General features: G+C 42.2%; 1 protein-coding gene across 3 annotated transcripts in view; it reads left to right on the top strand.

Annotated features, from left to right (window-relative positions):
- The window catches only part of PIBF1 (progesterone immunomodulatory binding factor 1), an 88884-nt gene that overhangs the window by 52873 nt on the left and 13138 nt on the right, over positions 1-22873 (top strand). For all 3 annotated transcript variants that reach the window (XM_028728377.2, XM_028728375.2, XM_077927778.1), the window contains 4 exons: positions 3381-3471; positions 10172-10274; positions 12316-12446; positions 16078-16162. In XM_028728377.2, coding sequence (XP_028584210.2) covers positions 3381-3471; positions 10172-10274; positions 12316-12446; positions 16078-16162 — 410 coding nt within the window. The remainder of the gene's footprint in view (positions 1-3380; positions 3472-10171; positions 10275-12315; positions 12447-16077; positions 16163-22873) is intronic.

The following is a 22873-nucleotide window of genomic DNA, read 5'->3' as shown; positions in this document are numbered from 1 at the left end:
TTTATTAGTTATGTATTGTATTGTATTGTAGCAGCTCTGGTCCAAAGATTATTTTGACTTTGCATTATCAAGTAGAAAACTTTAGATAGAACTCTTCAACATAATGTAAATGTGAATTATCCACTTTCTTGTTAATAAGTTTAGAATGCAAAGATAATTCATTTGTTTCTTAACAGTCATAACAATAAATCAATCAGACATTGAACACATAGATCATCCAGTTAGTAACAAAACGCTTAGACTTTCTGGAATGTCTTTCCAGTTTCCATACTCTGATATTCATACTAGCGTATACCCATCCTTCATTCTTGTCCAGAGATATTTGAAATATTATAAGAAAAACTTCAGGTGTGAGACCCTGATTTTTGTGTGTAAGAAAACACTTTAAGAAGAAAATTTACTGAGGGAATATATAACATCATATGGCCCATTCAGTGGCCTTTTGACAAGAGAAAAAAATAGAAAAGCAGCATATATCACAAGTTCAAGTTTTTGCAAGATGGACTATCTACTCTTTCTTATCGTCATTATTAATAACACTAAAACATACACTTTGCATGATGACTGTACAATAGTTGTCTTGTGGTTTTAAAGCATACCAATTTAATCCAGAGAAATATGCAGCAACAGCAATGTGTGCAACCTAATTTTTCTCTCTCCTTACAATCTTCTATTTGTTGTCTATACTTGGCAAGATCAGACTCTGCCAAGCAAGCTTGGCATTTGTTTTGATAATATAATAGCTCACATTTCAGTAGTATGTGTGCGAACAAGTCTTACTATAATGCTAATGTATATGTACTATTTTGATTGAAAATACTCAGAAATAACACTTTGGTGTGTTTAAGATCCATGTTGCTATGTTTTCTGTTGTCAAAAGGCCTATTGATAGAAGCTGCATGTATGTTTTTATAGTGTTCGCTAGAGCTTGCAGAGAATATATATATATATAAATATGCATTCAGATTTGAGAGACTGTTGCCAAAAATATTTTGTCCTGTACATTTTGTGCTCGTAATTATTCCCCTTACCATGTATAATTATGCTGTTGCATATGCTGCCAGGAAAAAGAACACTCACTTCCAGAGCTGAAGAGTGCTTGTTTTCTCCTTTATATCTTAGAACAGGGCGGGAGATATTATTAATGTATTTCACGAATGAATGGCTCTTTAAAGGGAACCAACACTAACAGTCTTCAGAAATGACACATTGATATTGCTGGGAGACGTAAACATTCAGCCTGCTGTCTTTATCATTTGCCCACTATTGCAAAAGGCATGATACTGCTCAACTCTTTTGGGAAGCCAGGGTGTAGAAGTTGTGCACGTGAAATAAAGCTGGCCTGGCCTATTCCATGTCTCCCTTACCAACTGAGCTTGGCTTTGAGGACAATGCACACATCTTTTTCAGTACATGTACCAAACAACCTCCCCACATTTATCCAGTGCTTTACCAACTGCACTGGCTCCCGGTGGAGTACAGGGTCAGGTTTAAAGTGCTGGTTTTGACCTTTAAAGCCCTATGTGGCCTAGGACCCATGTACCTACGGGACCACCTCTCCTGGTATGCCACGCGGAGGACCTTAAGGTCCACAAATGACAACATTTTGGAAGTTGCAAGGAGGTTAGATTGGTCTCAACTAGGGCCAGGGCCTTTTCAGTACTGGCCCCGACTTGGTGGAACGCTCTGTCACAAGAGACTAAGGCCCTGCAGGACTTGACATCTTTCCGCAGGGCCTGCAAGACAGAGTTGTTCTGCCTGGCCTTTGGTTTGGACTCAGTCTGACCCTTATGTTTCCCTCCCCTTATGGTTTTGATCTATGGGCTACTATTAAAACGAGGCTGCATTTTAAATTGTATTTTAACCTGTATTTTAAATTGGTTCCCGCCTCCCCCATTAAGTTTTTATTGTAATTTTACTGGTGTTAGCCACCCTGAGCCTGGCTGAGGGCGGGGTATAAATAAAAAATTATTTTCATTATTATTATTTCCCAACTTCCTTTCGTACCCAAAGCCAGGTATATTGCTGCAAGCATGGCTCGTCTACCCCACTCTGTCCTCTATGTTTTTGGTGTAATTCTTGAAGTTCTTTTGATTCACCACATCTGTGAAATTTCAATATTTACCAAACAGTACCATTTGGATAAGGGACGCGGGTGGCACTGTGATCTAAACCACAGAGCCTAGGGCTTGCCGATCAGGTGGTCAGCAGTTCGAATCCCCGTGATGGAGTGAGCTGAGCTCCCGTTGCTCAGTCCCAGCTTCTGACAACTTAGCAGTTCGAAAGCACCCCAAAAAGTGCAAGTAGATAAATAGGTACCACTCTGGCAGGAAGGTAAACGGCATTTCCATGCGCTGCTCTGGTTTGCCAGAAGCGGCTTAGTCATGCTGGCCACATGACTCGGAAGCTGTCTGTGGACAAACACGGCCTGAAAGCGAGATGAGCGCCACAACCCCAGAGTCGTATGCGACTGGACCTAACGGTCAGGGGTACCTTTACCAATTGGATAATTGGCTTTTTGTTTAATTTAAAGCAGTTTTAATCCACTCCTTAGCAAAAAAGGCTCTTAGACTGGCTTATGGAAATCCAAGGTAAGACGATCCCTGCTTCCTATTTTTAAAAAATGTAACACAAGGGGAAAGGGATGCGGGGGGGGGGGGGGGGCAAAAAGCAAGCTCAGGCACCAGACTTTAAAGTTAACCAACCAACTGGAACGGAGAAAGTTCAGGAAGACATTTTGAACGGCTGCCATCAGGTGACAGTTGAAGGAGAGGCCAAGACCATAAATAATCATGAAGAAAAATAAGTTACCATATATTACTATATTTGTAAAATAATAATTATATAGTACAGTATTACAGTATAATTAGTATTAGCATATTGGAATAGAGATTGTTGGGGCACAATAAAACCAGCAAGGCCAAAGTTCAAATCCTATGAAGCCATGAAGTACACTGGGCAACAAATCTCTCATTTCTGGCAGCTGTACAATAGCTTCCTACGTACTATTTTAAGTTAATTGACGGAATGTATACTGAGTCCTGGATTCGTCACCTTATTTATTTCCATTTGTTATTTACACTAATCCTTGTTAGTTAAAAATCATCTAGCTGGGCCCTTTGTGTATCTGCAACCTTCATTTCTGTTTATTTAAAATATTTGAAAAAATGAATATTCTGAAATATTCCTTTGAAATATTCCTTTGAGAAAAGGAATATTCTGATGGAGAAACTAAAATGAACAATTCCATTAGCATAACCTGAAGCCCCCTGATCTTCCTTACACCATATGTGTACATATAATTTATAGAGTTGTTCAAAGGTATGACTTGTTCTCTTTTTCCTAGATGTTCTACTTAAGATTATTTTGTATTTTTATAGTTGAAAGTGAAGAAGAGGCAGAAAGAGTTCTGTTCTCCTATGGATATGGTGCAAATGTTCCCACAACAGCCAAAAGGCGGTTGAAGCAGAGGTAAGGACAATACGAACTTGCAGATGTGTTAACTCCACTTCATTTCTCTTTTCCTCTTAAGAAAGGAAAAGTGTCTCCATTCTGCAGACAATTGCTAATTGTGTCTTTTCCTCTGGTGAGTGGATGGCGTTACCAACTAACCATCTCTTCGGTCTTTGTCTGCATTGCTTGTTGCACTCTGTGATACAGGACATGGGGGGGGGGATGTTGATGTGTAGAGAAGGGTGTTGTCATGGAGAGATAAATGTGACTTGATAAGCTTGTCACCTTTCCCAAGCTCATAATTTTGTGCAGCTAAGCAGTTGTAAATGGCCCTTTCATAATCGTCATAATCATCTTGCTACCTTTCCAGCATGCTTCCTTTAAAAACATTAAAGTATTTAAAATACCTTTTGTTAGTGCATTCATTCTTACTAAAGCTAAAACTCTATTGTAATTGGCTCTGTGTGTGTGTGTGTGAGAGAGAGAGAGAGAGAGAGAGAGAGAATGATTCAATTTTTAAATATGTAGTTTTAATATATATATATAAGTAGACAACAGTTTTAGGTCAGCACATGGACATTAACATCTAAAACGGATACAATTTTTTAAAAAAATGTATAAGAAATTTCTTATATATAAGCTATTACTTCATAGTTGATGCATACTGCCTAATGTTATATGTTATAGTTTTGCATTGCAACATACAAAAATAAAATTAGTTCTAGCAACCATTTAAAAATTGAAAATATAATGCTGTGTGTCAGATTATAATGTGAATCCCAGTGAACAAAAATAATCCAGACATAACTCATTACTGTTACACAGTTGACATAAAATCAAGAATTCCTGCATGAGTCAGAAAATAAAATTTGGCTTGAGTGCCACGCATCACATGTACTCCCCCCCCCCCTTAATGGAGCCAGAGCACTGAGGAACAAATTCTAAGAGTAAAGAGGGTTTGTTTGTTATCCATTCTGGCTTCAATCCTATTTCAGTGTAGGAGAAAAATCACAACCTGTATTAGTACCACAGTAATGGGTTCTCCTATCCTACGTGGGGACGATAAACATTTTAAGGATCTAACTAAACTGCAGAGCACATAGACCCAGTACAGATAGAAGTAATGCTCCCTGACCACCTAATGTGGTGTATGAATTTTATGAAATAAATAAATAGATTAAATAATCATCGTTAAGATATCGTGAGTTTCCGCTGGGCTTGCACAGTCCTCCCCCTCGCATGTGAATTATCCCCTTTTTCTGTTGAGTTGATCATGGTTGGCAATATATGTGCACTTTTACCAGTCCAAATGCTAACCGTGACAAACTGCAAACCAGAGTTTGAACCATACTTATGGTAATCACTGTATTTTACACCTGCGTGCTTAGAAGCGTGCCTAGTGCTCTTAGCAAATAAATCAACAAACAAACAGAATATAGGCATGTGATTACAGTGCAAAGAAATAGGGAATTTGCACACAGCAGGTGGAAAGAAGGAGAGGGAAGGCGCCCCAAGTCCACGGGGCATTCCTGATCAACTTTTGCATTTCCCAAACCCTGCCCCCCCCCAATGTAAAACAAAACCAAATGTGTCACCAGGGCTGTATCTCTCTTTGCACTGCAAGTTTAAAGTCTTCCTTGCATGTAGTGTTTTTCTGTTTCATTAACCAAAAACCGCACCAGGGTGGCCAACAGCAATTGCTCCCCCCCACCCCCCTTATTGCAGCAAACCTATTCCTCTTCTACATTTCATGACGGTATCATTCCGCTGAAATGACTTAGCGCTAGGGGAGGGGTGGGACTGTTTTTAAGGTCCTAGCCAGGCTCAGTATGGGAAAAACTAACATGTCTGACATTCCAGTAGCACCTTAGAGACCAACTAAGTTTGTTATTGGTATGAGCTTTCGTGTGCATGCACACTTCTTCAGATGCACACAAAAGCTCATACCAATAACAAACTTAGTTGGTCTCTAAGGTGCTACTAAGGGACGCGGGTGGCGCTGTGGGTTAAACCACAGAGCCTAGGACTTGCCGATCAGAAGGTCAGCGGTTCGAATCCCCGCGACGGGGTGAGCTCCTGTTGTTCGGTCCCTGCTCCTGCCAACCTAGCAGTTCGAAAGCACGTCAAAGTGCAAGTAGATAAATAGGTACCACTCCGGCGGGAAGGTAAACGGCGTTTCTGTGCACTGCTCTGGTTCGCCAGAAGCAGCTTTGTCATGCTGGCCACATGACCTGTCTGCGGACAAACGCCAGCTCCCTCGGCCTATAGAGTGACATGAGCGCACAACCCCAGAGTCGGTCACGACTGGACCTAATGGTCAGGGGTACTTTTACCTTTACCTTTAAGGTGCTACTGGAAGGAATTTTTAAATTTTGTTTCAACTACGGCAGACCAACACGGCTATCTACCTATGTCTGGGATTGTAGTCAATCCCACTTGAAGGAAAGCATATCTGACATAAGGTAAGCTGATAGATTTGGCTGGAGTTCCCGCATTATTCATCTATACAAATCAATGCTGAAAAGCAAAACCATATCTGTTTTGCTGTAGTAAGTCAGCATTTCTCAAGCTGTTGAAAGCTCTACTTGTTTAGAAAATTAAACCAAGAGCAAATTTCACCACATGTCTGTCTATGGCTAGTTGTCTGTTTTTCCCCTTAATGTCTTGCACAGCACATTTCAACTTCAGCTCATGCTGCAATAAATGCACGTTACTTACATACACTGTGCTTTATTGCACTAAGTACAAGTAAACATTTCCCAAAGAGGTAATGACTGTTATAAACTCTCTCTTCCTGGACACACTGAAGTATTGTGCACATTCCAAGAGGCCTGCTTGTTTGAAACAGAAAACCATTTACCTATGCTTGACTGAACTTGAGCATATAAAGTGTTCATTTCAGTCAAATTTGGTTTGAAAACAGCAGAGAAGACTTCCTGGCTATGCATTTTTGATGTTTCGTATATAAACTCCAGCTGAAAAAGCAAAACACAAAATGTTTATTTTTATCCATTAGAAATTAGCTTTAAACATCTGAATCAGCATGAGAGAAGTTTTGAAAACGTAATTGTTTTCTGCACGGTATGTATATTGCTTGCATAATTCTTGGTCACATTGCTGATTCACGTTATACACAACAGGCACATTTATTTTTACAGTGGTACCTTGGAAGTCAAACGGAATCTGTTCCGGAAGTCCGTTTGACTTCCAAAACATTTGGAAACCAAGGCACCGCTTCCGATTGACTGCAGGAAGCTCCTGCAGCCAATCGGAAGCCCTGTCGGATGTTTGGGTTCCAAAGAACATTCGCAAACCGGAACACTCACTTCTGGGTTTGTGGCGTTCAGGAGCCAAAACCGTTGACTCTCAAGGCATTTGGGATCCAGGGTACAACTGGAGAGACAGAGAGAGAGAGTTCTTCTTGTGACATCTGGGTCTTAAAGCTGGCTACTAAAGGCGTGGACACTCTACCGCTACACTCTACCGCTTCTTTCAAGCTGGCACATGCTACCCCATCTCACATTTACCACACCCTGTACCCAACCAGTCAGCACTGCTGGCTGTCTTTCCATCAGCCATGATGGACAGAGGTCCAGAGGGTGTATTAGATGCAAAGCAACAAGTTTCTTGTCCATATCATCTGGCCACATAAATTGAAAATTATCTTACAAGACAGAGGAGTCGAGCAACCTCATGACCACACAATAGGACCTTAGCCTGGGAAATGCATGTTCTCCCGTGCATTAAACCATATATCTACATTAAACCATATATTATTGAAGCTTGCTTCCCATTATCAATTGCCACCACCACGGATTGAATAAATGGCGGATTTGGAAATTGAATAAGAGCATCTAGTACCTCATTCAGGCATATACTCACTTTCCTTTAGAACCCAATTTTAATTATTTGTTTGAAGCACTTAGCCAAAAGGTTCCCACAGTAGCTTGCAAAACTGAATAGTGAGACATTTATTGCAGCAACAAATATATATGCCGGGTAGAAAGTGCCAGCTGCAGTGCCAGTTTACTGTTGCAAAATATTTTCCTTCCCATTCATTAAGGGGAAATGTTAGGAAGTCCAGAGGATCTGAAGCCTCCCCATTGAACACCCCCTTTTTCAGTTGCCAACAGCATAGTGGCAAGTTTCAGTGCTTATAACACAGAGGATTGGATAGACAGCCTTCCCTTTCCATAAACTGAGATCCACTTTATTCTGAAGGTTGTGACGTAGGATGCCACTTTGATTATCCTCCAATTTGAGACAGTGGTGTTTAATATATCATTATGTTAAATATATACTCAATGAGGGAGAGGTAAAGACTTCCCTAGGTATGGAAGATGTATTCAAAACATCAACATTTTACATTACCATAGTACAGTAAAAAGTTTAAAACTGGCAAATTCTCATGGAGTAATTGCGGAATCATCTTGGAATTCATTTCAGGAATGTAGATATTTTATAAACAAGATCATTTCATTTTGCTGCACATGCACATTCACTAAACAGATAGCTGGAGGGGAAGGTCTAGATTATGCCCTGCTACTGCACCCAAATAGGTTATGGGTGCTCAGCGCATGATCTCAAACAACAGGAATGCCCACACAGCCCCAGTTCTGCCCATAAAATAATACTGAAGCCATTGCATTCCTGCCAAAGTAAATTAAGCATGTTTGAAGTTACATTGAAATTTAATGGGACTTTATATCTGTCCAAAGGGTAGTTTTGTTGTACTTCAAAACACCAAACCTAAAAATGATAAAGTTACACCCCAAGAAAGAGATTTGTAGAGATTTCTTATTGTGCAGCTTAAGTGTCTAGACTACTGGTGCTTCAACAAGAATATAGCTATATGCCTTTTTTTCTGAATATAGAAAATGCCATCAATTTTTTCATTTATTTGATAATAGTTCACTCACGACACCATATCAACTACATAAAATAAGCAAACTTTGCATTGCTCAATACTTTGTTTCATGTTTTTCTTAACTTTTTTTTAAAAAAATACATTACTTCATGTGTTTACTTCTTTGGTTTTATAATTTACTATGACTTAGATAAGTGCAAGCTGGAGAGATGTTTTTCTGTAATTACTGCCTAAAGGTAATTTTGTGGTCCATAGATGCTTTCTGATAATTATCTAAAACGCAACAGATAAAGGCTGTTGCTGCTGTAAGCAAAGTAATACGATTATGCTATGGGAAAGAAGGGGAAATATTGAATATTATTGTTCTAACCCAGTTAAAGCTGCATGTGTGGGCTATGGGCTTCGAACAGTAGAGATGGGAAAGAATCCAGTTCAGCCCCCAAACTAAAGCAGGTTCTTCCACACTCAAACATTTCTAATATGTTTTAAAGCGGTCTTGAAAATAAGCCCACCAAAATACTTTACTAACCTGGCTTCTCACATAAAAGGAAGAGGCAGCACGTTTTCAGAAGTTTCTTTGCCTTTTTGTATGGAGGCTTTTTACCTTTCACAGGTGGGTCAACTTAGGCCCCAAATAGCTGAAAGCCCACCTCCTTCCCTACAGACCTTTCAGGTGTTACGATCATCCTCATAATTTGATAATTGGAGAGGGCCTTCTCTGTGGCAGCTCCTTCGCTGCAGAATCCCCTCCTTCATTACCCTGACCCTTCATACCTGGGATGGATGGATGGATGGATAGATAGATAGATAGATAGATAGATAGATAGATAGATAGATAGATATGTGGGTGGTGCTGTGGTCTAAACCACTGAGCTTGCCGATCAAAAGGTTGGCATGACGGGGTGAGCTCCCATTCCTCAGTCCCTGCTCTTGAAGGAATCAGCTGCTATAGGATCAGCTGCAATGGCCACTGGCATTAAGCAATTCTTAGACTCTATATGTATAATAGGGAAGCTTGTGGCAATGTGGGTTAAACCACAGAGCCTAGGGCTTGCTGATCAGAAGGTCAGCGGTTTGAATCCCCGTGACGGGGTGAGCTTCCGTTGCTCGGTCCCTGCTCCTGCCAACCTAGCAGTTCGAAAGCACGCCAAAGAGTGCAAGTAGATTAATAGGTACCGCTCTGGCGGGAAGGTAAACGGCATTTCCGTGCGCTGCTCTGGTGTCGCTGTTCCGTTGTGCCAGAAGCGGCTTAGACATGCTGGCCACATGACCCGGAAAAACTGTCTGCGGAGCGGACAAACGCCGGCTCCCTCGGCCTGTAAAGCGAGATGAGCGTTGCAACCCTAGAGTCGTTTGTAACTGAACATAACTGTCAGGGGTCCCTTTACCTAGATAGATAGATAGATAGATAGATAGATAGATAGATAGATAGATATCCTATTCTATTCTAATAGTTTATTTAACAAAAATTGTGCACCACTTAATTGTAAATATAGCCTCTAAGCAGATGATTTGCAATCTCTTTTTACTGTTTTTAATATTGGTTTGTTAAAATTGTTGTAACCTGCCCTGGGGCTTAATGGTGAAGGATTGGTAAGAGATCTAATTCATGATTATTATCATCAGGTAAGTGGCCGTGGTGTTGTTCCATTGTGGCACAAATGGAGAGCTGACATGTTGTTCCAGAAACGTCTCTATAGCAGAATTAACAAAACATCTTTGCAACTCATATTTTATTGTCTTGTTTTGCGTGTTAAAGTATTAGTGGAAAGTGTGGATAAATGTAGGTGGGTTCATTTGTCATATTTGGAAGACATATCTGAAATGTCCTTTCCTTCCATTTTGGCGCAGTGTTCATTTGGCAAGAAGATTGCTGCAGCTAGAAAAGCAAAACACGTTGCTTGTAAAAGATTTGGAGCATCAGAAGGAACAAGTTGCCCAAATTTCAGAAGAGGTACACAACTCTCAACAATATCTATACGTGTGTGTGTGTGTGTGTGTGTGTGTGTGTGTGTGTGTGTATTCCATACATCCTGAATTGGCATTTTTAAGCAACATTTTTACTGCATTTGTTATGATTAGCCAACTGAAGAAAGCATGCACACTAACCCTTTTCAGAGCAATTTATGCTGTATTAAAGCAGAGATCAAAATGCAGATTAGTGTGCAGACTAAACAAAAATGCAGACTAGACAGATAAGTCTCTGTTTTCTGAGCTGGGGAAGAACTAGCAAAACTGGTTCAATGTTCTGGAGGCTTCCCTCCCCTCACATGTAATATTGCTGTTTTTATATAGTTTCTTTTAGATTCCTTATACACTAAAACATACATATCTGAGAAGTCTTTCCCAGATTTCTCTGGCTCTTGAGATTTTTAGCATACAGAGTTCGTTAACTTCTGACGCAACTGGTAAAATATCAAAATTCTTTCTGAACTTACCGGTCTTTAAAAATCTGCTTTTAACCGAAATTTATGGAGTGTTATTTTGCTGATACTCTGGTTGTTGCGCCTAAAGCAAAAATCATAGAATTGTAGCGTTGGAAGGGACCCTGAGGGTCATCTAGTCCAACCCCCTGCGATGCAGGAATCCTGCCCACAGCTGGCCCTGGGTGGACTTGAACCACCAACCATCTGAGTAACAGCCAGACACACTAACCCATTGTGCCATGGGCGTGGGGGGCAAATTGCCTGTAGCCAAAACACACTGGGTTCCATAGTCTGGCCAAAGTCATTTTTCATGGAACCCCACAACCTCTTTCTATTTTATTTTAATTTTTTACCTTGCACATAAAGCTCAATGTGCGCAAGTTAAATGTGCGTATGTTGCAGACTTGCTGCATAAAGAAGGTGCCTTATACCAAGTTATACTAGCGTATCTCCCCCATCCCTGCTGAGCCAGGACCCAGCCAACTGAGCCAAGCCTGGTGGATTGTATGCCCTGAGAAAGGGGCGTCCAGGGGTGTGGCCAGAGAGTGGGGGCTTAGACTGGTCAGCTCTGTCACATGACCTGGCACCCCGGCATAAGTTAAGCTAGCCAAAAGGGTGGTGTAACTCAGATACTATTTTAAAGGCTTGTTTTCCCTCTGTAAGACTGAGATCTGGGATCTGACACACCCATTTAATTTACACCCGCTTGCTTTATGCCAGCTTCTTGTGCATATGATTGCTCCCTAAAGGCTTTTTACAGTGTGAGCAAGCTGTATGGGAGCTAAATACTCTAAAAAATGAAACTTTAAAAATTCCAAGGTTAGCATCCATTTTACTGATCTCTCTAGATTTGCCTTAGGAAGTGTTTGCTATATTATGTAAGTGTTTGCTATATATATGTTATACATTTGAAATTGCCAGATTCTTGATGTGGTATGTTCTAAGGCAAGGCTGACAAGGAAACAAAGAAGTCTTTAAATGCACATCTTGGCTGTATGTCTGAGATTGTGTGACAGTTGTAGCTCACTCTCAGCTAGTTACAACTGAAATTTAAGCTCGATGGGGTTTAAACTGTTGTCCAGCAACTTTTGCAGTTTTGTTCATGTGTCATTTACAAGATGATGTTATTAAGAGAGTATAGGGACGCGGGTGGCGCTGTGGTCTAAACCACTGAGCCTCTTGGGCTTGCCGATCGGAAGTTCGGCAATTCGAATCCCCGCAATGGGGTGAGCTCCCGTTGCTCAGTCCCTGCTCCTGCCAGCCTAGCAGTTCGAAAGCATGCCAGTGCAAGTAGATAAATAGGTACTGCTGCCACGGGAAGATAAATGGTGTTTCCATGCGCTCTGGCACTCATCACACTCCTCTGTGCGCCAGTAGCAGTTTAGTCAAGCTGGCCACATGACCCAGAAAACTGTCTGTGGACAAATGCCGGCTCCCTCAGCCTGAAAGGGAGATGAGCGCCGCAACCCCTTGCCTTTGACTAGACTTAACCGTCCAGGGGTCCTTTACCTTTTTTATTAAGAGAGTACAGTTCTCACTCCTGAAATTGATACTTTTTCCTCCCCACAGCGGGATAGAGGTAATTCGTTGCTGAACCAAGTACAACAGCCTTACAGGTATCTCATTGAGTCTGTACAACAGAGAGATTCTCAGATACTTTTACAGAAAGAACAGATTGCACAGCTTGAGAAGGATATTAGGTAAGCGTTCAGAATTTACTGTGTATTATTTTAGTTGGATTCTGGATTCTTTTTTTCTTTTCTTTTCATTTTAAGGTCAGTTTGACGGCAGGACAGATTACCATATTTTTTGCTCTATAAGACTCACTTTTTCCATCCTAAAAAGTAAGGGGAAATGTGTGTGCGTCTTATGGAGTGAATGCAGGCTGCGCAGCTATCCCAGAAGCCAGAACAGCAAGAGGGATTGCTGCTTTCATTGCGCAGTGATCCCTCTTGCTGTTCTGGCTTCTGAGATTCAGAATATATTTTTTCTTGTTTTCCTCCTCCAAAAACTAGGTGCGTCTTGTGGTCTGGTGTGTCTTATAGAGCGAAAAATACTGTAAATAACAATGCCAAACGATGACGGTTTAGTCGAAAGTTTTTATCTGGCTGCCAGTTTTTTAAAAAAAATCTACTGCCTTATTTTTTTGTGCTTTGGTATGTTTTATTGGTTGGTTGCACGTCATTAACTATTTTACTTGAACCTTTGAGGAAACCATTTTTGCAACACTGCTGCTCTTTATTAAATACCTATTTCAAAGTGGCAATCAGCACAGACACTGAAAAGATGTAGTGTAATCTTAGTCACACACATGATTTCCTTGCCTCCTTGAAAGTCAAGGGGCATGAATTACTCATGCTACCTTCCTGCAAGGCTAGCAGCCTGCATGAAGATTCAATCTCACCAGTCAGTTGTGCATTGTCTCTGAATGATGGGCTCAATTTCTTAGTGCTTAATATCACGCCTCCTCCCCATGAAGTATCATTGACTTAGGAAGCAATGTATGCAGAGGTTAGTCCTTCTGCAACATTTTATTCCATTTTCTCCAAGGGCAACGGTTAAATTCTCAGTGTAAGAAATGAATTCTCAAACGTCATAAAGCTTATTATTATTTGTACAGCCAGACATGTATGCTTAAAACAATGCCTGTGGCTTCTTATTTGTAGGGAATTCTGGTGGTAGAGTGCTACCTATGTTCCTCCTTTGCTCTTTAGGTCAGTTATAGGCAGCAAATATGTATTTCTTCATTATAAGGCCGAAGAGTGAACTGTCCCAGAATCTTACGTTTCACAGGTCATGCATTCCAAAGCAGTATTTCCCAGGTTTCTATCTGAGGAACTTTTTCTGTAGTAAAATTGTAGGCACACTTCTTTTTTAACATGTGCATATGCATGAGAATTACTTGCCCACAGAGGAGCCTGTGCCCTGTGGATATGTGCCTCCTAATTGGAAGTAGCCGAGTCTACAACTTGTATAGGGAGATGGCAGGCAGCCCCATCTAATGGTAAATTAATTCTGTTCTGTGTCTCAAAAGCAATTGGTGGATGCAGACCCACGGCAGGGTTACTTTGCCCTGGGCGAGAGATAGGGAGGACAGGGAACTGATTGGGAAAAGGGGAAGCCAGAGCATAGAATCGTGGAGAAATGCAACAGGCCCCTCCTTTGCCAGTAGAGACTTTGTACTAATTGCAGCTTTTAATTAATTTCTCTCTCATGGCACATTTGTATACCCCAGGACAAATTTTGAGAATTGTTAACGTCATCTTTGCCCTCAGATAACACGTCATGTTCCGCTAATTACAGTCTTTTCCTATTGTATTATAATAGCAGTCATTATAGGATGTGTGTGCTCCTTATGGATCACAGTTACTATATATGTCTTGAGTGCCACAAGGAAGGCTGGTTTTGATGTCAGGCCAGTCAGACTGTCCCCTCTCGCCCCGCCCAGGGCCAACAGCCCTGTGACAAGGATGGGAGCAAGGAAGGCATGCAGACACCATTAGGGTCTGTGGCGGTCAAGACTGTCCCCTCCCCACCCCGCAGGGCCAGCAGACATCATTGCCCTGTGAGAAGGAGAAAGGGGAGGGTGCTGTTTGCATTTGTTGGGGAGGGTGTTGGGATGCGGGTGGCGCTGTGGGTTAAACCACAGAGCCTAGGACTTGCCGATCAGAAGGTCGGTGGTTCGAATCCCTGCAATGGGGTGAGCTCTCGTTGCTTGGTCCCTGCTCCTGCCAACCTAGCAGTTCAAAAGCACGTCAAAGTGCAAGTAGATAAATAGGTACCGCTCCGGCGGGAAGGTAAACGGCATTTCCGTGCGCTGCTCTGATTCTCCAGAAGCGGCTTAGTCATGCTGGCCACATGACCCAGAAGCTGTACGCCAGCTCCCTCAGCCAATTAAGCGAGATGAGCACTGCAACCCCAGAGTCGGCCACAACTGGACCTAATGGTCAGGGGTCCCTTTACCTCTACCTGTTTGCATTATTGTAAAATAGTAGAAATGTAAAATTGTAAACCACCTTGAACGCCTTGGCAAAAAAGAAGTATACAAATCCAATAAACAAATCAAATTCAGAATTTCCAAGTGGTGTATATAAAACATTTTTGAAGAAAAACATATAATAATTACAATTCAGCTCAGTAACATAAAGTTTTAACTTTCCAGGATTAGGGTGCCTGGAACTTAAAACTTTCCATCTTGTCCACTTGACCTCATTTCTTAATTTGTCTCACCTTAATTCAAAACCAGCAAGGGTAATGCTGCTCCTTCCTTTTATTTTTGTTGATTGTTTTTTTAATCTCAGTTACATCTAGGTGATTTAAGCAGAATAGCGTGGAGAAGCTCATTGTGACACACTTCAACTCTTTATTTAAAGCAGGGGTAGGCAAACCTAAGGTCCATGGGCAGGATGTGGCCCAATCGCCTTCTCAATCCAGCCTGCGGATGGTTTGGGAATCAGCGTGTTTTTACAGGAGTAGAATGTGTCCTTTTATTTAAACTGCATCTCATGGTTATTTTGGGGGCCTCTCTGGTGTTTTTACATGAGTAGAATGTGTGCTTTTATTTAAAATGCATCTCTAGATTATTTGTGGGGCATAGGAATTTGTTCTTTTCTCTTTTTTCCCAAAATATCGTCCGGCCCACCACATAGTCTGAGGGACGGTGGACTGGCCCACGGCTGAAAAAGGTTGCTGACCCCTGATTTAAAGTATCCCCAAATGATGCATCTCCACCTTTTTCTCGTAAACCTGAACAAAGCCATAGAGTTGTTCCAGCGTTTTCCTCATACGTCTTCTACAGCATTTTTATCAACCTCATTTTGTTTTGTTTTTTAATCTGAATCCCATCCAATTTTTCAACAGCCTCCTTGAACTCTGATGGCTTGTGCTATGCTTGAACAATGCTAATAAATCAAACCAGAATTTAATTTATTGTGCTTTTCGGTATAGAGCAATATTAAAGAAAATTAGCTCAGCTGACTAAGCTCTCTCATTTGATTAATAGTACAAAGCATGAACTACTTAAACTAGTATATTTAATGTTTACAGTGGTTTGTCCCATTGAAATCAGTGGTACGTGGGGTGGTTTGAATACTGGTTAAAATGGTCTATCGCTCACAGCCTAAAGATAGCATTCATGTTTTCCTTTTGAAAATGAATGTAAACATACAGGTTTTAACGAGGACAAAGTTTTTCTGTGTGCTGTTGCTTCAGCATATGCTCATGGTTGCCAAGAATTGCTTTACAAATTCATGTTGTAACCAGAATAAAAGATTAGAAAAGATCATCCCTTGCTATTACTGTGTTTCCTAATACTATCGTTTTTTCTACCAGTCTTTTAAATAAAGAAAAGGCGGCTTTGCTGCGTGTCAAGAATCAAATGGCAGCAGATTTAGAAAGACTTCTAAATCACCGTGAGGTAATCTTCTCGTTTTAGCATCGCTATTACCATATATTGGGTTTTTCCCAACATGTTAGTCATGGGGCTGTTTTGTTTTTCTCTTTGCTAATGTTATTAAATATACTGGAAGCAAATGCCCATCCAGGCACCTCCCTCACCACATTTCCCAGGTTGTTTCCCTTTATCCTCTGCCCCTCCAGTCGCCTCATAAGGTTGGCTGTTGAAGGTTGCTCTCACTGCTGAAATTTAACTTGGGTGATGATAGCTTTTCGATGGATAAATTAACTCATGCCAGCCACAGAATGTACTGCCACATCTCAGTCCGACTTGCTTTGTCCAGCTCACTGCACCTTCCCAAGCCATCATGGTGACCTAGGCCATGCCACGTTACTTCTCTGCTTGGCATTTACCGTATTTTTCCGTCTATAAGACACCCCCATGTATAAGATGCCCCCTATTTTGGGGGGCTAAGATTTAAGAAAATGCACCTATCCATGTATAAGACGCCCCCTAATTTTCGACATTATTTTAAGGGGAAAAACCTGGTCTTATACACGGGAAAATATAGAATTTGTTTTTTATTTGGAAAGTATATATTCACACTTCGAATCACAGGGCCACTGGGAATACACAGTTTGTTCTCAGCATAACTTGCAAAGCAGGGCAGCTGTCACTGAAACCATGGTTTAGCATTACACAAGCAAGCCAAAGCGAGCCTGAGTCTTGTGTCATCGTCCATCTCCCCCCCACCTCCTCTATTGCAACTGCAAGAGAAGTAATTGAAGTTTTTCATGTCCAAATACAGGCATTTTCAATGTTACGTCTGAATCTGGACAAACACTGTTTAGTTTTCGTTTGTTTCTGTGAAATGTAGTTAATGTCAATTTGTGGTTTATGCCTCCAGCTTCTTTATTAGCTGAGGTTAATAGAGAATCGGAGCAAAAGCTTCCAATCTTCTTGTGGACAAGGGTGGGGCGGTGGGGGGGTGCATGAGCCCAAGGCTTCCCAGGTTTTGTTCACTTCAGTTTACTGTTGCATCAAAACAAGGCTGTTCTCCCCCCCCCCCCGCTCACTGGAAATGTCCTGAGATTACCAAGGTAGAAAACTGAAAAGCACATGGAACCACTTGGTCCTCCAAAACCCATACAGATCTTGAACATTTCTGCAGAAAAGCTTGAAAGATCTATCTTTGATTGGGAGGAGTTGGGGAAAGAGGCTGTGTATCTCTCGATGTGAATGCATTGCATTTCTTGCTAGAATACTTTTAAAAATTGTACTCAACTGTAAACACAGAGATATGCTTTTTGTATATATGTTTAAACTCTGTGTTTAGTACCTTGGTGCCACTCTGGGTATTACTTCACTTGAGCAATTAAGTTAATATCTGTGCGCTTAATTTCTTCCTCTTTTAAATCCTTATATCACCCCTTATTCTGCTTTACAAATGTCTTCTAGGTTTAACCATTGGCAAAGTACTTTCAGATGATAAAATGAAAAGTTCTATTAAATTACAAAGAGTTTTAGTTTGTGTTAAGAACTCTTTGTACCTTAATTTCCATAAATGCCACCAGCTGTTTTCTTTATACATTTATTGGCTACCATTGTCTTGCATGTGTAATGAATGGTTAAGTTGTGATACACATGCTTTTAAAAATATTTTAGTACTTACACTAGGTGTATTATAGCTTTTTATTATGTCCTTAACACATGGTGTCATGCAGTATTAACAGAGGACTCATTCATTTTACCCTCTGTGAAAAAGGATGTTTCTCAAGAAGAGAGCTTTAAATACATGCAAAGACAAAAGTTACCAGCTTTATATAAACTGTTGACGACTTTGTACATTCTCCCACAACAAGATGTTAACTATTCTAAATGTGCTTCTTTTATCTGGCGGCACTTCGTGAAACTTGATTAACAAAATCCATCTTAGCAACTATTCTTATATGCCTTATACTAGAACAGGGGTCTGCAACCCGCGGCTCCCGAGCCGCATGTGGCTCTTTTACACCTTGGCTGCGGCTCCGGGACGGATACTAGCAAGGGGAGGAGGCGCACCGTGCACCCCGACACTCCCCACTGTGGCGGGCGCTGTACTGGCTGTGACGTCGCATGGGGGCGGTGCGTGCGTTAGTCACGCACTGTCCCAACGCCACCTTCCCGGTTTTGCGGCTCCCAGTTGTTTTTTTCTTCGGAAACGGGTCCAAGTGGCTCTTTTTGTCTTAAAGGTTGCAGACCCCTGTACTAGAAGAAGGAACATAATAATAATAATAATAATAATAATAATAATAATAATAATATCTTTATTGTCATTGCCCCCTTCGGGGACAACGAAATTACTTGACTCCCATGTTAGGTTGCATGAGGCCCTGGGTGCCTGAGCACCCACAAAATTCCCCATGAAGGGGCCGGGCACCCACAAGTTTCAGTGCCAGGGCCATGCAATCTGCATGGCACCCATGATCACGGGGCGAAGTTGGCACTCCTGTTAGGTTGTACCTTATAATGGGGTTATTGAATGTTATTGTTGACACCGTCAAGCTAAACTTCCTTTATCACTCCTGGAAAACTCTGTGTCGTAAACACTTACAGTATTAGAAAAAGTATCACACCATTACAGTACAAGTCTTTACGGATATGAAAGTAACTTAGGTTGCCATCCACTGAACACAACCAGGCCTACTTTTGAGTGGACATATATAGGATTGCTGTGGGACGCGGGTGGCGCTGTGGGTAAAAGCCTCAGCGCCTAGGGCTTGCCGATCGAAAGGTCGGCGGTTCGAATCCCCACAGCGGGGTGCGCTCCTGTTGCTCGGTCCCAGCGCCTGCCAACCTAGCAGTTCGAAAGCACCCCCGGGTGCAAGTAGATAAATAGGGATCGCTTACTAGCAGGAAGGTAAACGGCGTTTCCGTGTGCGGCTCTGGCTCACCAGATGCAGCTTTGTCACGCTGGCCACGTGACCCGGAAGTGTCTGCGGACAGCGCTGGCCCCTGGCCTCTTGAGTGAGATGGGCGCACAACCCTAGAGTCTGTCAAGACTGGCCCGAAAGGGCAGGGGTACCTTTACCTTATATAGGATTGCACTGTTAATGAAGCAGTAAGATTTCTTGGTCCCATTGTGTTTATGCTGTGATATACCATCTTGGCCGTCTCTTAGTGCAAACCCATTTCATCAGGCTTGAGCTTCTACAGCCGCCGCCTGCCATGAACCACCGTGGCAGGATTGGCAGCAACAGCAACAGATATGTTCTATGCTCTTGATAATAGATTGTCCTCTTGTTAATTGTGCTGTTTTAAATGTGCATTTTATATTTTACTTCCTTTAGTAAAGTTTTCATTTGAAATGCTTAAGATAATATTTTAGTTTCCCGTTAATTATGTTGCTTTGAATGTATATACTTTATATTTTACTTTCTTCAGTAATGTTTTACTCTGGATTGTTTTATTTGATGTTTTAATGTTGTTGTAAACTGCTTTGAGATTTTTTTCCCTTTAAAATATGAAGTGGTATAGAAATGAAATTAATCATCATCATCATCATCCCACCACAGGGAACCATTGTATCACCAGTGCTTTTAAAAATCCCTCCACTGTGTTAGAGTCACATGGCAGCAATGAATTACAACTGAATTAAGTTGCTGAATTACAACTAATTACCAAACTTAAAACCATGGAGAGACCTGGTCTGAATAGAGACATTGGATTCTTATCTCATTTTACATGATAAAGCTATTTTTGGCCATCTCATCCCTTGCTTTTTCCTGTAAGACCAATTGCAGTCATTAACAGTCGTCAACGACAACTTCTTAAAAAGCAGAGACATCACCTTGCCAACAAAGGTCCGTATAGTTAAAGCTATGGTTTTCCCAGTAGTGATGTATGGAGGTGAGAGCTGGACCATAAAGAAGGCCGATTGCCGAAGAATTGATGCTTTTGACTTATGGTGCTGGAGGAGACTCTTGAGAGTCCCATGGACTGCAAGAAGATCAAACCGATCCATTCTGAAGGAAATCAGCCCTGAGTGCTCACTGGAAGGACAGATCGTGAAGCTGAGGCTCCAAGACTTTGGCCACCTCATGAGAAGAGAAGACTCCCTGGAAAAGACCCTGATGTTGGGAAAGATGGAGGGCACAAGGAGAAGGGGACGACAGAGGACGAGATGGTTGGACAGTGTTCTTGAAACTACCAGCATGAGTTTGTCCAAACTGCGGGAGGCAGTGGAAGACAGGAGTGCCTGGCGTGCTCTGTTCAATGGGGTCACGAAGAATCGGATACGACTAAACAACAACAACAGTTGTCAACAGGTCTACCACACCTATCAGCCAATCACCCATTCCCACCACCCTTCTGAGTAATACCCCCTCCCTACCCTCTCACTATATATAAAGGTCTGGTGACTTCTGTTTCAATGTATCTGAAGAAGTGTGCATGCACACGAAAGCTCATACCAAGAACAAACTTAGCTGGTCTCTAAGGTGCTACTGAGGGACGCGGGTGGCGCTGTGGGTAAAACCTCAGCGCCTAGGGCTTGCCGATCGTATGGTCGGCGGTTTGAATCCCCGCGGCGGGGTGAGCTCCCGTCTTTCGGTCCCAGCTCCTACCCACCTAGCAGTTCGAAAGCACCCCTAAGTGAAAGTAGATAAATAGGTACCGCTTTATAGCAGGAAGGTAAACAGCGTTCCGTGTGCTGCGCTGGCTCGCCAGAGCAGCTTCGTCACGCTAGCCACGTGACTCGGAAGCATCTCCGGACAGCGCTGGCCCCCGGCCTCTTAAGTGAGATGGGCGCACAACCCTAGAGTCGGACATGACTGGCCTTTAAGGTGCTACTGGACAATTTTTTTTCTATGGCAGCAATGAGCTCTCGTGAGAATTCCAGCAAGATCTTGCCAGAAGCCTCCACTGTGCGACCCCGGTAAGCGAGGCTTCCGCAGGGGGGACAGGCACCCCCGGGCAGTGGGGTAGCTGCTGCTGTTGCTCTGCCTAAGAATGGCCTGGCTGAGCAAGTTGCAGTGGCGTGTCTTTGACTGAGCCAGGGTTGATGACTTAATGCCAGCTGAGACAGGAATCATCCAGCTAAGCCATCGTAAGCTGTTCATCCCAGCAGATCTTGCCATAGGATTGCCCCCTAAGAGTCTGAGAAAGATGCAAGAAGCAGGCAGGTAGTTTTAAGGGGCAGATAAAAGCAAGTTCAGAAGTGCTTTGGGTAAACTGTCAAGAAAGGCTGCCAGCGGCCTTTTCTTGCCTTATCAGAGCTCGGCACAACTGGGGTGGTTTATGTTTCCTGGAGGAAACCCTGGAGTGAAGCAGGGCAGAGTTGGGGAGAGAATAATAGCTCATTCTGTCCCAGATGCTCTGTGCAGATAACAGTATTTATTACATAAAATACATGCCAAAAGGCAAAAGGTCTCAGTCTGAAAAAGCTTACCTTCCGCGGCACTCAGCAAACCTCTTGCCTCTTGACTTTTCCCTTTTCTATACTAGAGTCACAGCTACACTGTTTTTTTGAACCGTTGTCTGGCTACACAGTGGATAATACACTTGCTTGAATACACTTGACAGATTACATATGTTTTTATATTGTTCTACATGGGCAATTTAGGGCCAGATTCAGATTGAATTAAAATAAACCTTTGTGTGAGATCCAAGAATGTTTCACAGGCCTTGAAAAGTGTTTCTTTCTTTCTCCGAGGCTTGTGTGGTCTGATAAGTTTCCAGTCACACATTTCCTTTTTATTGAACTCCTGAAAGACTACTCTGCATTTCACAAAAGACACAGGGAATGCATTTTATTAGGCCGACTCACATTCAGAATGTAGTATATGGGCTTCCAGGTGTTTCTCAGGTTGTATATTCAAGGAAAGTGGAGTGGGCAGCCTGCTGTTTCTGTGATCCTTATTTTGACAATTTTAGTTACAGATAGGTAGCCGTGTTGGTCTGCCATAGTCAAAACAAAAAAAATTCCTTCCAGTAGCACCTTAAAGACCAACTAAGTTAGTTCTTGGTATGAGCTTTCGTGTGCATGCACACTTCTTCAGATACACTGAAACAGAAGTTGCCAGATCCTTCTATATAGTGAGAAGGTGGGGAGGGGTATTACTCAGAAGGGTGGTGGGAATCACCCATCTGCCAATCACCCATTCCCACCACCCTTCTGAGTAATACCCCTCCCCACCTTCTCACTGTATAGAACAGTGTTTCCCAACCTTTTTTGGGCAAAGGCACACTTGTTTCATGAAAAAAATCTCGAGGCACACCACCATGCCAGATGGGGAAAGGTCACTTTTTACTTATGTAAAAAAAAATAAAAAAATAGTAACAGCATAGAAGGTAATGGTTAGGCTAGCATCCCTCTTCCAAATATGCTAGGTTTTTATTTGCAGGGACTGTTCTACATGGGAAAGCATTCAGCACTGTCATTCTCCCATCTGCCATCTGAATTGGTACTATTCTGGGTCAACTTACTCTGCTGCATGTGTAGATGAAAATGGCACCAAGTGTGGGGGAGGGGGCAGAACAGGTTTCAGATACAGGATATTAAGCATACATGTACTTCAGATTGAACTGGTTGCTTGCTTTGCAAGTTTTCATTTCCCAAATGACTGCCTTGGCAAGCGCAATACCTACCAGGCTCAACGCCGGTCTCACGCTGCCGCTTCCCGCGCTCTCAAGGACCCGGGAGGAGGAAGGCGTGAAGGGAATCCCGAAGGCGCGAAAACCTCGCGCATGTGC

This window comes from Podarcis muralis, chromosome 4 (genome assembly GCF_964188315.1).
Source record: "Podarcis muralis chromosome 4, rPodMur119.hap1.1, whole genome shotgun sequence".
Taxonomy (NCBI): Eukaryota; Metazoa; Chordata; class Lepidosauria; order Squamata; family Lacertidae; genus Podarcis; species Podarcis muralis.
Note: the sequence above shows the minus strand (reverse complement) of the source record. Positions and strands in the feature narration are given on the sequence as shown.